The sequence below is a fragment of the Equus przewalskii genome, chromosome 4 (assembly GCF_037783145.1).
Source record: "Equus przewalskii isolate Varuska chromosome 4, EquPr2, whole genome shotgun sequence".
Classification (NCBI taxonomy): domain Eukaryota; kingdom Metazoa; phylum Chordata; class Mammalia; order Perissodactyla; family Equidae; genus Equus; species Equus przewalskii.
In genome coordinates, this window is record NC_091834.1 from 100,338,248 (window position 1) to 100,354,938 (window position 16,691).

The 16,691-nt window shown below is 39.5% G+C and overlaps 1 protein-coding gene across 1 annotated transcript in view; it reads left to right on the forward strand.

The window, feature by feature from the left end:
- Positions 1 to 16,384, forward strand: part of CNTNAP2 (contactin associated protein 2) — a 1,871,069-nt gene extending 1,854,685 nt beyond the window's left edge. The window contains exons 23-24 of the mRNA XM_070616681.1: positions 7,043 to 7,123; positions 11,138 to 16,384. Of these exons, the coding sequence (XP_070472782.1) occupies positions 7,043 to 7,123; positions 11,138 to 11,337 (281 nt within the window). The 3' untranslated portion in view covers positions 11,338 to 16,384. The remainder of the gene's footprint in view (positions 1 to 7,042; positions 7,124 to 11,137) is intronic.
- Positions 16,385 to 16,691: the final 307 nt, after the last annotated feature.

Here is a 16,691-nt window from a genome sequence, read left to right on the forward strand (position 1 = left end):
AGCTATTTCCCGTTAAAATACCTGTTTATAGTTAATCAGACAAGAGAGTGCAGTGTTGGCCTAGTCTGAGTGCCTCAGTAAATCTTTTTTCTGAAAGGCAATTGAAACAACGCAAAAGTTGGCTTTTTAAGAAAAATAATGGAAGGAGAGAACTTAAAATCAATTGCTCATTCAGCATTTTGCTAAATGCGCAATTTGGCATTGTTTAAATACTGCCAAATTTATAATAATCAAGACATATAGTAGATGGTGACAAGTTCCTTTATTCTGTTTCTTTTCACCTACTTTAACCTCTTTTGGTCACTGGATCTCAAACACTTCATGCAAGCAGCTGCCACTTGCCCTCTCTATTAAGAAACTGGAAATGTAAGGCTTAACTTCTCAAGTGAGAAGCCAAAAACTCATAATCTCTTCCCCATTTGAAATCAGAAATTCTGGCTGTCTGTCTGTCTGCAGAAACAGCGAAGGATCTAGGTAAAAATACAAGACTGAAGCTTGTGGAGGTACGTGCCACATATTGTTCTCCTGGATCAAAACCTGCTGGCCTTGAGAAGTCTCTCCCTCCTGAAAATATAATCAGCAATAAACCTCTTAAAATAGAACAGTGTCCCCTTATATCTTCAGCATCTTAGTCAATAACCGCTTGTTTTCATGTCTGTTTCTAAACTATCAGTGAACAGTGAATGGCACTGATACTTTACAGTAAAAACAAGGTATTTGGAAAAAAAATTTTCTGCTCGGATTTGAAGAGGGACTAAAATGAAACGAAACAAAGAAGCTGGGAGAAACAACGGCGTATATACGTCATCCAGCCGAGACCCCACTGCAAAAATAATGTTGCAATTTAAGTTAAATTATAATTAATAGCAGCTTTGTTGAAGTGTCTCAAATTATCGCTTTAGATGCTGAAGCTCTCAAATGGTTTCCATGGCAATATTTCCTCTAGATGTCAGCGCTATCTAATTTTTTTGTGCCTGATATATGACAACCTGAAGCTTTTAGTGCCTTTCATTGGGGGGAGGGGTTCCATTAAATAATCTCGATTTATTTTTATATGCATTTAAATATGTTTTATTTGCAGTTGGCTTCTGAGCCTAAAGCCTACAATTTTACATATTTTGAAACTTAGGAAATAGGAACCACAACTCCTTCATTTATCTTCTGTAATGAAAAAATGCCTTGTTACTTCTCCCCACCTGCTCAAAGGGACAGGCAAGAACTTTGAGGCTAAAGAATTCAAATCTCTTCTTAATATTCTGTTCTTACAACTGTCTTTCGAATCAGTTCATTGTGTTTAAGCACCTGTCTTGAAACTTCTTCTATTGATTTTTCTTCTGTGAGTTTTATATTCCAATAGTAATGTTTTAAAGCACAATTAGCGCTACTCATGATTTCCGAAGACTTTCTATAATGGTGATAACCATTCTCTCTGTGCTGAACCCCGAGGGGTTCGTATCGGGAACGAGGGAATTTGGGGTTTCTGTTCTTCTGCAACGTTGCTTCAGAGTTCTTAGTGTCCCACGTTGTTCAGGTGATACTGTCAATATGTGGCATCGTCCTTTGTCAGATTTTGAGGCCAGAGGCCTGCAGTCAGGGCTGCAGATATCATTGGCCTGCCCAGGCAGCCCACCACCCACAGAGAAAAACTGGGCTACGTTAGTTGGTTGCCTTAAAACCATGCAGTGATGTTGATAATTTGGTCGAGCCAGTGTAGACCAATGCTTTCTCTTCAGAGGCAGTTCACCTTAGTGTTTTGCAAGTGGTTTCTGGAGCCAATTTCCCAGGTTTGAACGCTGGTTCCACCACTTCTTGGTCATGGGACCTCAGACAAGTGTTTAGCCTTCCAACCTCACAAGATTCACATGAGGATGAAAACCGTGCCTGACTGGTAGGAAGCACTATTATTATTATTTCCTAAACAGCTTGTTCCTGGCATTTGAATTTCATGTGAATTTACTTGTTGTACTCTACAACAGAAGGAAAACACTTCTAAGTTGATACCACCACAACTAACCACTTGCTATTCTGAGCCCAGGGAGTCTTATACGTGAGGAGAGTGTGGTCCAAATGATGGCTAATTTCACATGATCCTGGAAGTTCGAACTTTACTACTTGTCACATATAAACAGCCTACGTGGCCGTTGGGGGTCTTCATTGTGTCATGTCTCTCATCTTGCAGCGGGTGAGGTTCAGAACTTGTCACTGGCACTCAAGAGCCCCGGTTGTCCTTGCTGCCAAGGGAAGGACACCACACTCGCCCCTGCTCAGTGCACAGATAGCAGAGGTGCTAATTAGACAGTTATTTGCTTTTCTGACAAATCCTCCCAAGAATGTAGCAAAGGGAAGGGCAAAAACCTTTAGAAATTGAATAAAACATTCATGTTTTCTGTTTGGGGGGGGATATATTTTTACTCACCCAGTTCTGATATCTGACCATTTTACTGTGTCCGTATAATTAGGGGAACATCTTCGCATAGGCCTGCTCTCTCAAAGTATGTTTGTTATTATTTCCTTTTTTTCCCACCTGAAGGTGGAGGAAGGGAAAAAGGAAAAGTGCGCCAATATTGAGCTCTCAGTTTGCTTCTCACATGCAAGATAAAGACAGTGGAAGGGAAGCTTGTCTGCGTGTTAAAGTGTGACTGTGATCCATGTCTGAATGTGTTTGGGGTCTGTGATAGATTTGCCTTGTCTGTGGGTGAGGAAGGCAGGAGTGCATGGATGGGCTCTGAAGCCTCAGCCAGGCTGTTTAGTAAGCACGTTCGCGGGAGAAGAATCTCCCACCACCAGTTCTGCTTGCCCTGTGCTGGGCAGAGGAGGGGAAGAGAGCTCATCTGCTAATCTCTGGAAGGTGCCAAGGAAACACGGTCTATCAATATACTGAGGATGACCAGATAAACAAGAAAAGCCTGTGCAAGGGAAATAAGCAGAAATCCACAGGCCTCTATGAGACACTGAATCAGAGCTGGAATAGCGCCACGCCCCGGGGGTCATCAGCATGTGGTGTCATTTGAGGATCCCGAAGAAAAGCGTATTGAATGTAGTCTTTGCCTATTTGATGCAATCTGGTCTTGAGACTGTTAGTACCTAACGTCTATTTTCTAAATAGATAGATCTAAAGTCTATCACAACATTTCCCATAATGTGGGTTCCTTGATGCTCCAGCACCACCTGAATTGCTTGGCTCTCCCAGCAAATTTAGCAGGGTGGGGCATGGAAGTTAGCAGCAGAATGGAGCATGCGGCATGGATGAGGTTAGTGGTTTGGTCTCAGTAGTGTCTCTCGGTCTCCGTGTTTCTCTACGTGCATTTCCAAGAGAATGTTGGTACCCAGGAGAAAGGTCAGTTACAATGAAATCATTTGAAATCTAGCTATCAAAATAGCAATCGTTCTGCTTGCCAGAATAAAATGGATTTGCCTGAAGGGAGTAAGCACTCACAGGCATTGGGACAACCAGGCTTAAGTTATAAATAAAGCCAAGAAAATAGAGATGTTCATGTCAAAAACAGGACCCTGCCCTTGAATTTCGTAAGGACTTCTGTAGGACCTGAGGGTTTTCCAATGATTATTTTCTAATAATAACCAAAGACGAATGGACACGAATCATTAGGAACTTTTCTGTGTTCTACATGTTCATTTCCTTTATTGGGAACAATAAGAACGCTGCCTTGCTCTAAGAGTTGAGTTGAGTTTAGGCAGATGACTTTCAAAATTATACCTGCATGGGAGACTTTATAATTAGAAGAAGCCACACAAACGTTTACATATCTCTTAATAGACTGATTTAATTAGACTAGTCAACAAACATCCAATGAGTTCTTCCTACTTAGCTGCACTATTTGTCATTGGGGCTGCAGACATATTTAAGATTGGCCTCTGCCTTTAAGAGGATGATTACCACAGAAGGAGTGACAAGAATTAAGGTTATAGCCATTGAAAAGAGGGCCAGACATTTAATCTGAGGTGGCTGGGGAGAGTTTCAGGAAAGAGGTAAGATTTATTGGACAAAGAGAGGAAAAGCAAACCAGATGTCCAGACAGAGCGTGCTATGGGTAGGAGCAAAGGCACGTGGGCCTGAAGCCTCAGGAATCCGTGTGCCTAGAATATTAAGTTGTAAAAGTGGTCCCATGAGGGAAGAGGCCGGAGAGAAACTCAGCTCAAGAGAGGCCTTCCTCCCGTGCCAGGGAGTTCGCATTGTATACCAAAGGCAATTCTAGGATATTTTTAAATGTCCTCTTGTCATTTCTAGCTCTTGCCATTTTCCCTCGGTCATCTCAGGTCACACCCACACCTTCCACTACTGTTTCTATCAATAACTTCAGGGGAACCAGGGAGAAGCATATCAATATCTCGAAGCATCTGTGTTTTTCTGAAGTTTTGTGGCCAAGGATGCAAAGCCATAAGGAAGGCTTTGGAGCAGAGAGAAGCCATGCTGTGTTCTACCATCCACATTACCTGAAGAAGAAAAGCAAATAGTTTCATAGTACTGTGAATATCATACAATAGAATAATAACAAAATTACCACCGTAATTTTTTGTCACCATACTTCATGTATCTGGAGATTTATATTATTTAAAGGAGATCGGTAGATTTCTGTGTTTATCAAAAGGAGATGAGAAATATGACCTACTCACAAAATATCCAGATGTCTAGTAGATACCTCCACCTAGGAGTCCTACAGGCACCTCAAACTCAGTGTGTCCAAACCCGATTTCTTTCTCTCCCACCTCCCCTGAAAAAGGGGGCTTCCTCCATAGGCCCCACCCAAGCTAAATTGTCTTAAAGCTGGGACTTCCTCAACAGCTCACCTGTCTGTCTCTTCCTAGACCTCAAAAGGCAGGGTAGGGAAGATTATTGACTTTGGAATTAACCCTACCTGGGTTCTAATCCCAGCTAGGCCACTTACAAGCTTGATGACTTTTTTAAAGGATATGGACTAAATAATGTCCAGAGAAGGATCATTCCAGCATCAAAAGGCCTGGAAACTATACCAAAGATAGACAGTGAAGGTACGAGCTTTCATCCTTGAAAAACGGCTCTCAGTCTTTGAAGGGTGGTTTGCGTCAGAGAATTACGTGCATTAATAACGAAGTCTCACTGTGCCCTGTGGGTGTGTGAGTTACAATGTGGTAGCTACAAAGAAGTTCAAGCAATCCACTGTAGATGGATGGGATCATCGCCCAAATGGTATCCATGCTTAGATTAGTATTTTGACTCTATAAACCAGACTATTCAATGAGGCATAGAAAGTTCTCATTTAATAACAATTTTTGTCCGTTTTATTGTTCAGTGTGTGTCCACAGCACTTAGATGCCTGACACATGTAGAGAGTCTACAAAGATTTGTTGAATGAATAAGTGAATTTGTCACATCTACTGATATTTCTCTGAAGAGAAAACTCAGTTTTAAAGAAGAAAGCCAACATTTCTAAAAACATTATATGTTTTTACGTAAAGCCAGTTTTATTCACATATGATAATTTTATGATCACTAATATCAGGTGATAAGCCTATAAATGCGAGATCTTTGCATTCTTGGGCTGACATTTGGAATTTTGAATATCAATGCATGCTATGTAACCTAGAAAATCCTGAAGGGACGTGGGAAAGTGAGCTAATGGGAAAGTAGCCAAGTGCACTGTACTTGGCATTGGCTCTGCCTGTGTGAATTTCCCCGCCCATCTGACGAGACTGAGGATTGGCCCAGTTAAAACAAGCATATAACACTGAAAGGTCTCTTCCGCCTCCACCAGTGAAAGATTTAGGGGAATGTGAAAAGTCCCAAGGACTCAGTTAAGTTCTCTTACATTTGTACCTTTCTTAGTGTCCATGGTTTCAATCAAATTAACAGGTTTGAACGGTCCTGATGGTTGAATGAATTTGGAGTATGGTATATCTAGGAAAGAATAATTTTCCTGGTCCTAAGTAAGAATGCCAAGTCTAAGAGAGAAAGGGTTAAATAGCATGTGCTGGTACCATCTGGAATCTCCCTTTCTGTTGCATATTTCTTAGAGGAAAGGAGGAGAAAGGACCCTACCTGCTTTTTATCATTATTCTGGGGAAGCTTGGAAGCCCATAGGCCTGGGAATAAGTTAGTCTTAGAAAAACTGAGTCCTTGGTGAGATTCTCCCTGAATCGTACCACAAACCTGTTTCCTCAGTATGTGCACATTTAATTATGCCCAATAACTACTTTTAACATACTTTTATATTGGTGACATGCAGTAGCCAAGGTTCTAGGAGAAGCTACTTCTATTGGAGGATTTACCTTAAACCTTAACTTCTCAAACAGAAGTCCAACAAATGCGAAATCGTTTTTGAAGTTGAATTAGCGTAGACGGATGGTAATAGATACTCTCCTGACCTATAGAAAGACTTCAGGATCTGTTTGCCTTTTGTGTACTTGAAATTTAACTTAGAAGAACGTCTAGATTTAATACAACTAATTCTTATTTTTTATAATAGGGAAAGAAATAGAAAATTTATTATGTAGTTAATATTCTTTTCAATACGTATGAAATTTTACACCCTTACAAATTGCTGAAGTGTATGATGTTTCATTGGGGCCATGTAAAATATTCATTTAAAGAAATGATTATTATATTTAAAAAAAAGAAATGATTACTTTTTAAACCAGTGCTGTAAACTGTAGAAAGCTTATCTACAACTATATCCATTGCCGCCAGTTATGAATGGGACAAAAGTGGATGGGAGGCAGATTCTGGCCAAATGTAAGAAAAAGTATTCTACTATGTAAGCTTGTCTGTCCGTGGAACTGGAAAAGCCAGCTCAGGTAGTTGTAAGATTCATTAATATTCCTCCAAAGGAGCTATAGTGCTTGCCTGGGCCTTGTGCAAAAAGAACAGCAGGAACAGAGGCAGAGGTTGCTCTGATTCTTCTGGGGAACAATAGCAAGATGGGTCCAAATGAAATGTCATTTGGGAAAACAGGAAGTGTTGAAGAGTTGTGTGAAGAATAGGTGTCAGATTACTTGAGATTAACAAAATACAGGATTTACACTTGACTTTTCATTTCTTTCTCTACAGCCAGTGCTGATTTTCCATATAATCCAGGACAAGGCCAAGCTATAAGAAATGGAGTCAACAGAAACTCCGCCATCATCGGAGGTAGGTGACCTATACAACAGGCTTTTGTGTGGCTGCTCACCTGTGGAAGGTAGTAACTTTCAATAAAATTGTAGTCTAGGAAAAAAAGAATTGTCTAGATTTGTACTTTATTCATTTTGCTATTTAAATATGACAAGATTGTGATATGCGGATGTGGAGAAACTGTGGTAAATGTAGCCAGGGAACTTCTTAATGCAAACTTGTAGAAAAGAATGCTAGTGGTGAGCCAACCAGAATCTGAGTGTGCAAACCGGCAGTCATGGCAAAAGCCTGGACATTTCGTTATTCCCTCCTATCTTTTTTTACTCTCATCCCCTCACATCCCAAATGGTCCAGGATAGCTTACTACAAAAACGGGAAGGATTATACGAGGCTGGTTTCAGTTATCCTAGTAAACGTTACCAGAAAATTAATAAGCCAGAGTATCTAGAATATTCCAGTCTTTTCTTCTCACCAGGGACAGCTGCAGAATAGTTTGACTCTCCTAATGTAGTCCATCATTTTCGGATCAATATTGATAGCCTTGTTGCCCTTGACTTCTCTCCCTGCTTCTGTCTTATTTTGTGAAGATGTTTCCTGCCTCTCTGAAGATAGCTAGTATTGTAAGTCTATCTAGGATTTTAGACTCAATCAACTTGGCTTAGCCAGGAGGTTTCTTTTCCACATGAAGAAAGTAGATACCTATAAGAAATATGTATGACTATAAAATTAGGATACATTCAGAATGCTGCTTAAACTCACATTGTCCAAAGTTCTGGTATAATCTTATCAAGGTCTCTATCCTCGTTGTTTTTTGCTTTTTTTAAGATCACCTTTACTGAAATATAATATGCACTTGTTTAAGTGTAACAGGTAGATGACTTTTGACAAATGCATACACCCATAGCCACCACCACAATCAAGATATGGAACTTTTCCATCCACGAAAAGTTCTTCGTGTCCCTCTGTAGTCCATCCTTCTCCTTGCCCCACTCCCAGCCGAGGCAATCATTGATTTGCTTTTTGTCACATAGATTACTTTTGCCTCTTTTAGAGTTTCATATAAATTGAATCACATAGTATGCTACGTCTTTCACTCAGCATAATGCTTTTGAGATCTGTCCACATTGTTGCATGTATCAATAGTCCGTTTATTTTTATTGCCAAGTTGTACTCCCTTGTAGGAATGTACTATAATTTGTTTATCTACTCACTTTTTTTTTTTAAAGATTTTATTTTTTCCTTTTTCTCCCCAAAGCCCCCCAGTACATAGTTGTATATTCTTCGTTGTGGGTCCTTCTAGTTGTAGCATGTGGGACGCTGCCTCAGCGTGGTTTGATGAGCAGTGCCATGTCCGCGCCCAGGATTCGAACCAACGAAACACTGGGCCGCCTGCAGCGGAGCGCACAGACTTAACCACTCGGCCACGGGGCCAGCCCCTATCTACTCACTTTTTGATAGATGTTTGGTTTGTTTCCAGGTTTGGGCTATTTTGAATAAAGCTGCTATGACTATTCTTGTACAAGTCTTGTGTGAACATAAGTTTTCATTTCTCTTTGGTAATTCCTAGGAGTGCAATTGCTGGGTGTTATAGAAAGTGGACATTTAACTTTATGAGAAATTGCCGTACAGTTTTCCAAAATGGTTGAACCATTTTACGTTCCCATAATCAATAGCTGAGAGGTCAAGTTGCTCCACGATCTCACCAATACAGCCACTCTAGTGGATGAGTAGTGGTACCTCATTGTGGTTTTAATATGCAATTATCTGATGACTAGTGGTGTTGAACATCTTCTCATGTGCGTATTGTGTGTAAATCTTTTATGAAGTGTCTGTTTAAATCTTTCCCCATCTTTTAATTGGATTGTTTGACGTATTGCTATTGAGTTGTAAGAGTTCTTTTTATATTCTGAATACAAGCCTTTGTCAGACATTTGTATTGTGAATATTTTCTCCCAGTCTTTGACTTGCCTTTTCATTTTCTTGGTGGTATTTTTCAGGAGATTCTAATTTTGACAAAGTCCAATTTTTCTAATCTTTTTATAGTTTGTGATTTTTTTAAAATCCTATCTAAAAAAATCTGTCTACCCCGAGATTGTAAAGATTTTCTCCTATGTTTTCTTCTAGAAGCTTTGTAGCTTTAGTTTTTGTTGTTAAGTCTATAATCACTTTGAGTTCATGTTTGTTTATAGTGTGAGATAAAGATCAAAGTCATTATTTTCCAAATGAATGTCTAGTTTTTCAAAGACCACTGGTTTCCCCATTTAATTTTCTTGGCACTTTTGCCAAAAACCAATAGACTATCCATGTGTGTGTCTATTTTCCAGACTCTCTATTCTGCTTTGTTGGTTTGTATATCTTTCCTTAGCCGGTACCACACTTGCTTTATTGTTGACTCTTTACAGTAAATCTTGAATAAGCAGTATAAGTTCTCCAATCATTTCTTTTTTGTTTTTCAAAATTATTTTGCCTATTCTGGGTCCTTTGTATTGCCATATAAAATTAGAATCAGCTTATAAATTTCTACCAAAAAAAAGTTTGTGGGGCTGGCCCAGTGGTGCAGAGGTTAAGTTCCCCTGTTCCGCTTCAGTGGCCTGGGGTTCGCAGGTTTGGATCCCAGGTGCGGACCTGTGCACTGCTTATCAAGCCCTACTGTGGGAGGCGTCCCACATATAAAGTAGAGGAAGATGGGCATGGATGTTAGCTCAGGGCCAGTCTTCCTCAGCCAAAAGAGGAGGATTAGTGGCAGATGTTAGCTCAGGGCTAATCTTCCTCAAAAAAAAAAAAGTTTGCTGTGATTTTCATTGGGATTGCATTAGATCTGTAAATGGAACATCTTAACAATATTGACCTTAAACATGGTATATCCATGCATTTATTTAGGTCGTCTTTAATTTCTCTCAGCAAGGTTTTATGGTTTCCCGTGCACAGTCTTGAACAACTGTGTTCACTTTGTTCTATTATAAATGGTATTATTTTATTACTTTCATTTTCCAATTGTTTCTTCCTAGTATATAAAAATACAGTTGATTTTTGTATATTGACTTTCTATCTTGAGACCCTGCTAAATTTACTGTTAGTTCTAGCAACTTTTTTTTATATCCCTTAGAATTTTCTACATAGACAATCATGTCATCTCAGAATAAAGAGAGCTTTTACTTCTTCCCAATCTGTACACTTTTTATTTCTTTTTCTTGTTTTATTGCACTGGCTAAGACTTCCAGTCCAATCATGGATGAAATTGTTACAAACCGACATCCTTGCATTGTTCCATATTTTAGGGGAGATGTATTTAAGCTTTCACTATTAAGTAGGATATTAGCTGTAGGTTTCTCATAGATCCCCGTATCAGATTGAGAAAGTTTCCTTCTGTTGATCGTTTCCTGTGAGACTTTACAATGAATGGGGGTTAAAGTTCATCATATGCTTTTCCTGCGTCTAGTGAGATGATCATATAGTTTTTCTCTTTTATTTGCTTAATGTGATAAGTTACATTGCTTTATTTTTTAATATTAAACCAATCTTGCATTCCTAGAATTAATAACACTTCATCATAATATATTCTTTTTTTACATATTGCTGAGTTTGATTTGCTAAAATTTTATTAAAGAGGAATATTGTTCCATAATTTTCTTGTAATGTATTTGTCTGGTTTCAGTGCCAGGATAACACTGGCCTCATAAAATGAATTGAGTAGTATTTCCTCCAATATTTTAAGAAAGATGTGTCAAATCAGTATTATTTCCTCAGGTCAAGTTTGTTAATAGTGTTTTTGAGGTCTTCTAAATTCTTACTGATTTTCTGTTTAATTGTTCTATCAATTACTGAGAGAAGAGCGTTGAAATCTCCAAGTATAATTGTGAATTGGTCTAATTTTTTCTTTAGTTCTGTCTGTTTTTGTTGTTATTGTTTTGGAGTTTTGTGTTTTGTATGGGAGAGGGTAGTGTTTGAGGGAACCATGGTGAAGTGGGGAAAAAGCATCGGAGGGACATATGAGATCTGTTTAACCTCTAGCCCTTCTCCTGTCTCCACCAGGGGTCATTGCTGTGGTGATCTTCACCATCCTCTGCACCTTGGTCTTCCTCATTCGGTATATGTTCCGTCACAAGGGCACCTACCACACCAATGAAGCCAAGGGAGCAGAGTCAGCAGAGAGCGCAGATGCTGCCATCATGAACAACGACCCCAATTTCACAGAGACCATTGATGAAAGCAAAAAGGAATGGCTCATTTGAGGGGTGTCCATTTGGCTGTGGGATAGGGAGGGGGAAATTATTAGGGAGGAGGGAAAAAGGACAACACCCTGCTTCATACTCTTGAGCACATCCTTAAAATATCAGCACAAGTTGGGAGAGGCAAGCAACAGAAAATTCTTGCGACTGATCACCACAAAAAGTACTTTTTAATATTTCTTTATAGCTGAGTTTCCCCTTCTGTATGAAAACAAAATAATACAAAAAATGCTTTTAGAGTTTAAGCAATGGTTGAAATTTGTAGGTAATATCTGTCTTATTTTGTGTGTGTATAGAGGTGTTCTAAAAACCCATGGTAACAGGGCAAGTTTTCTACATTTTGAAGAGCCCTTAGAATGTGGATATTTTTTCTTGAGAAAAGCTGATGCACATACATATGGTCTCCAGCATTCTCTTCCTTTTACATATAGTCAACTTTTAACGGGCTATTGTAGTAACTAGTTTGTGTTCATAGAATATTTCCTTTGGTGTCCTGTAAATTGGAAAAGGAAAGAAAGGGGCAAAGAGAATCTGTTTTTTGCCAGTTTTCAAAGAGACCTCAGTTTATGCCACTTCTCTGAGAGATTCCCCCCTGAAGCAGTTGAAGGAAGATAATACGTGGCACCCGTCATATAGTGAGGTAATCAACACAACAGAAAGAAGCATTAGGAACCGGGGGAAGTAGTTTCATATTGGGATTGTTGGTTTTATTTTTCATCGAATTCTACAAGACAATATTGATCCACGTACGTAGTCTTAGACCTGTTCAATATCTGTAACTATCAGCTATCATACCGTGGTGCCCAGCTGTTACAAAAGATTCTTCCTCTGCTTTACCTGCAACGTACTGGGCTACGTTATATGTGTGAGTAAGTACGTCAGTGGGGAATTAGAGCCAGAGGTTATGATTTGTTCTGTTTCTCTTATAGTTGTAGCAAGAGTATGGACACTTTCTAGTGAATGCATAAATTAGGTTGTTCTTCTTATTTTGCCTTAAATCTCTAGTTTTTAAGCCCCTGTGACAAAATCCTAGCAGGCAATGTCCTTGAATGGACACACCACAATAAAATCAAGTTATGATTTCTATTACCATTTCTGTTACTCGGGGATCATACGGAAAACACTGCCATGTTTTGTCATCTACTCCATGTGTTTTTCCATCCTAAACAGACACACGTCCCTGATTCAGGATCTTCTTTGGCAGATACAGTTGAACTTCAGATGCGTCACAAACCTGGTACCTGATTGTTACTTCTCAGAGAATTGACATGTCTAATCAATCACACCTCAGTTTAATCAGGAACCGTGACCAACCTGTTCCAACAAATAACTCATTGATTTCATTAAAAAATAATAGACTTTGTATAAACAAATGAGGACAAAGCTCCCATTGGAGGATCCAAAACATAATTTCACTTACTTATTTTTAAAAAGATTAGACAAGAGTTATTTCTAGAATGACCTCCACTTCTGATCCTTATAGTTCAGGCTCTTATACTTAATAAGCATTTTTTTAAAAAATTTTAGACTCCAACAATTGAAGAATTAAATATGATCACTCTTTTCCTTCTCATCCCAGAAGGAGTTAAGATAAGGTTAAAAAGGTGTTGATGCAGTTTTCTGAAGGCCTGCCTAAATAAAATGGAAATACTAGTTTGTTTGGGTTATATATACATACTTTTCAAGATACTTGGTATGCCTAACCTATGGGAGGATCTCAATTCCTTGAATAATGAAAAATATCATCCAGAACTGCCAATGGCACGTTGCACCAGGACACGACACATTCCAAGGGAGGCATTGGACCAGTTAATTCCAAGTCAAGGTAACAGAACAAAAGGGAATCCTAATGCCCCTTTTCAGTTGCTGACCTCAGGCGCTATCCTGAACACCCTCGGTTTAGAAAGGTCTTGATCATTCTTCCATAAAATACATTTTAAATGAAAAGTATTTAATGTGACTAAATATCAAAACAGTGTAGGATTTACAAATGACATATTGAAAACAAAGCCTATGTATTTGACCAAGATGACTACCATTAAGGATTCTTTTATGTATTGTCAGATTGAAAAGGCAAATTTTAGACGTATGTCTTCGAAATGTTTCTGATTTTTTAAAACCTGTTTTACAGGTATTACTTTTGCATTTAACAAATAATGCCAGATGGAAACATTATTTCTTGCATCTCTCGTGATTTATTCTGGAGGCATTGTCTTAGCACTTTGCCTTTCTTCCCAAAATGCTTAGGGAATTAAACTAATCAGACACAGCCCCTGAGACTAGAATGTTCTCACCCTTTTCCTTCTCTCTTCTTTCCTCTTTTGTGCCACAAAAGGTGAAAAATAAAACCCAACACTTCTCCCACCAAATTTTCAAACCTCGGGCTCCGGATAGGCTACAGGAACCAGTGGGTCTCCCATCTCACCATCATTTAAGACCCACAGAGGTGTGATACAGGCTCTGCCTTCAGGGGTTATGGTCCAGCAGACAGGACACAAACAGGTGGATAAGGTATTAAGTAAGTAAGTGCCAAATGACTGCTGGAAATCTTGGCCTCTCTTAGGGGTTGTGGTCTTCACAAAAACTCCTAAATCTATTTATGAAGGCCATATCCAGTATATTCTAAATGATGAGTTATCTGTTTATGTGAAGAAAAGGAGGCAGCTCTTTTCTCCAGCTCCCTCCCTTGAAAGCTTAGGACAATGCAGCCTAGATAGCCACGACTTTCTGACCCCAGCTCAGTGCCTGATCTTGCTTTGTCAGTCATATCCTGCAAAATCTTGCCGTCTTATATCCCAATACGGTATCAGTGGAGCACAAATAGGCTAGTGGTAGCCTCTTTAAATAATAAGAATAGACACAACAAAAAACAAAGAAAAAGTGTTTTAAGTAAGAGACTTTTTTAAAGGGAAAGCTGTTGGCTGATTTAGGGTTGCTTTACAGGAAGCATGCTCTGTATAAAGCAAGCCTCTATGTTTTGAGAAGCTTGGGAGGTGGGGGGACTTTGAATGAATGCAAAATCAGTGCCATTGTTAGCTCTCAACATATTCACTTGAGCTCGAGGAAGCTAACTCAGGAGGTAGGAAGTTAGAGTGTTGTTAAGTTCTTCTCTGGCCCTTGTTCCATATATAAGACTATATTTGCCCTTGTAGCTCTCACCCAACTGCTCAAAGAAAGAGACTTGTTTTATGGAAGTTTTTATTAAAGAGCTGAGAACAAGAGTTTGGAGTGCCTTAGATGGAAAATTTCCTGTTGCACTGCATTTGATAGACAAGTATCCTTTCCTAACGGGAGCAGGAATTCAGAGGCACAGGAAAAAGAATTGGCATGAGCCAAAGAGTAGATCTTAACCTTGCTGTTGAACATCTGTTGAGCAGGCACCAGATGCCGGCTGAGAGCTGGGCGCAAAGACGCAAGCACTTAAGGAGAAAGCATGCAGCCGCCGGCTAGGAACATGTAGTATCAGTGCGGTGCCAAGAAGAATCTTGTAGGAGGATCTGTCTTTGCTGTCTTTCCACTTGTTCTTTTTCTCCCTCTCCTTTCTCTTAGGGTGTGAACATTTTAATGGTCCCTTCACATCTTGCTTCCAAACGATTAGCACCTGATTGGAACCTCTTAATATTTTTTTCCTTTTCACCATCCTGTCAAGCAGCTTTCCAAAAGAAAGGCAGCAATCGTCAAATTGAATTCCAGTCTGCCAAATATAGGTCCTAAATTGCTAGGCCGGATAGAACCACCTGATCCTGAAGTAGGTGGGCCACAGGAACAGCAGGCCCAGCTGATTTGAGCTAAAAACCAGTGGGCGCCATTTTGTAAATGACATTTTGGTGAGAGTGGACCCTGAGAGTCTGCTGAGAGTCCTAACCCTTTCCGTCCCTCTGACTTGCTGTGTGAACTTGGTCAAGTCCTAAACCTCCATTCCTCTTCACCCCATATTTAGGATAGAGCTGTTTTACCTGCTTCCCAAGATGACTGTGAGGTGCTGTTGATTCTTGACTGCAGAACACTTTGAATCCCAAATATAAAGGCCAAAGGCGACGGAGCCTATTGGAAGACTTACTTTCAGGCTGTGGTTGTAAGTCACGTCAAAGAAACCACATGGCCATGTCCAGAAACACGGAGACTTAAGGGGCATTGCTGTACAACTACTAAATTGTTAATCAGGTAGATTGCCAGGGGCCTGACCTGTCAACATTAGGAGATGCAATAGCCAAAGGCCAGAGAAATTAGAACTTCATGTGCGTAAAGCCCTAAATTCCCACCTGGCCGTGACTTATGGTTCATACGTGCCCCCAATGTGATTAACTGGCTGATAAATAAGACAACACGGAAACCAAATGTGACATTTTCACGTAGCCTGGTGGCTCTGTGCCTACACTACATATACCCTGCATGACAATGTTGGAAACTTTAAAGATTTCTTTCACAGCAGTATTTTTTGGATATGAGTGGTATATAAAACTCATCATCAATGAAATAGAAAAACCGTGTTGAAAAGTTGGTTCTCTCCCATGGAGCAGGGACTGGCAGAAGGTAGTTAGGATACATGGGCACATGGGTGTTAATATCCAGCATGCATTTACGAGTTTATTTTCCAGATGAAAATGTGCTTTAAGAGCAGTTCTGCGTAGATGGTCTGCACCATTTCCAAGTCTCGGGGGTTTTTTTACAGCAACTGCTAGATCCTGAGATGGCTATGAAAATGTGGAGATTCCTCTCCAGTAGGCCAAGAAACAGTTCTAAATGTTCCTGATTCTAAGTTTTGTTTTGTCAAGTTTTTAAATTTTTCCGGTGAGCACGGTGACTGCAGAGGTTAGAACTGTGAAAAGCTGGGCTAAATATTCTTTCTGTAAAGTCAAGTAGGAATCCATCCCTGGGAAATAACGCAAAATTTCACTCTCTAAAAGCAATGGCATGTAAACTAGAATGAAAGAAGGAAATTATGTATGTATGCCTAATATTCTTTGTGAATGTCTTTCATTTAACGGAAATTATATTAGAAACCAGATTGATAAATAAAAAATCCAAAATAGTTTTAATTATCCTAAAAGTGATTCCTCATGTTTTGTTCCACTTGATTGTCTTAGCAGCAGGTTTCAACCATCAGCAAAAGAAAATTCCAAGCCCTGAAATAGACATCTCTCGGGAATATAATCTTTCCAAAAGCTGTGGAGATATAGTCACTCCTCAAGACAGGTCTTATATGGCCGCGTCCATGGTTAACCCTCTTTTGCCACACACCCCTTTCCTCCCCCATTTTTCACAAAGTAGCTTAATAGATATTGGCTTCATGTTTTGGATTAATTTACACACAGCTTGATAAAAAATGTGGTTCGAGTTAAGTGATGTCCAGAATA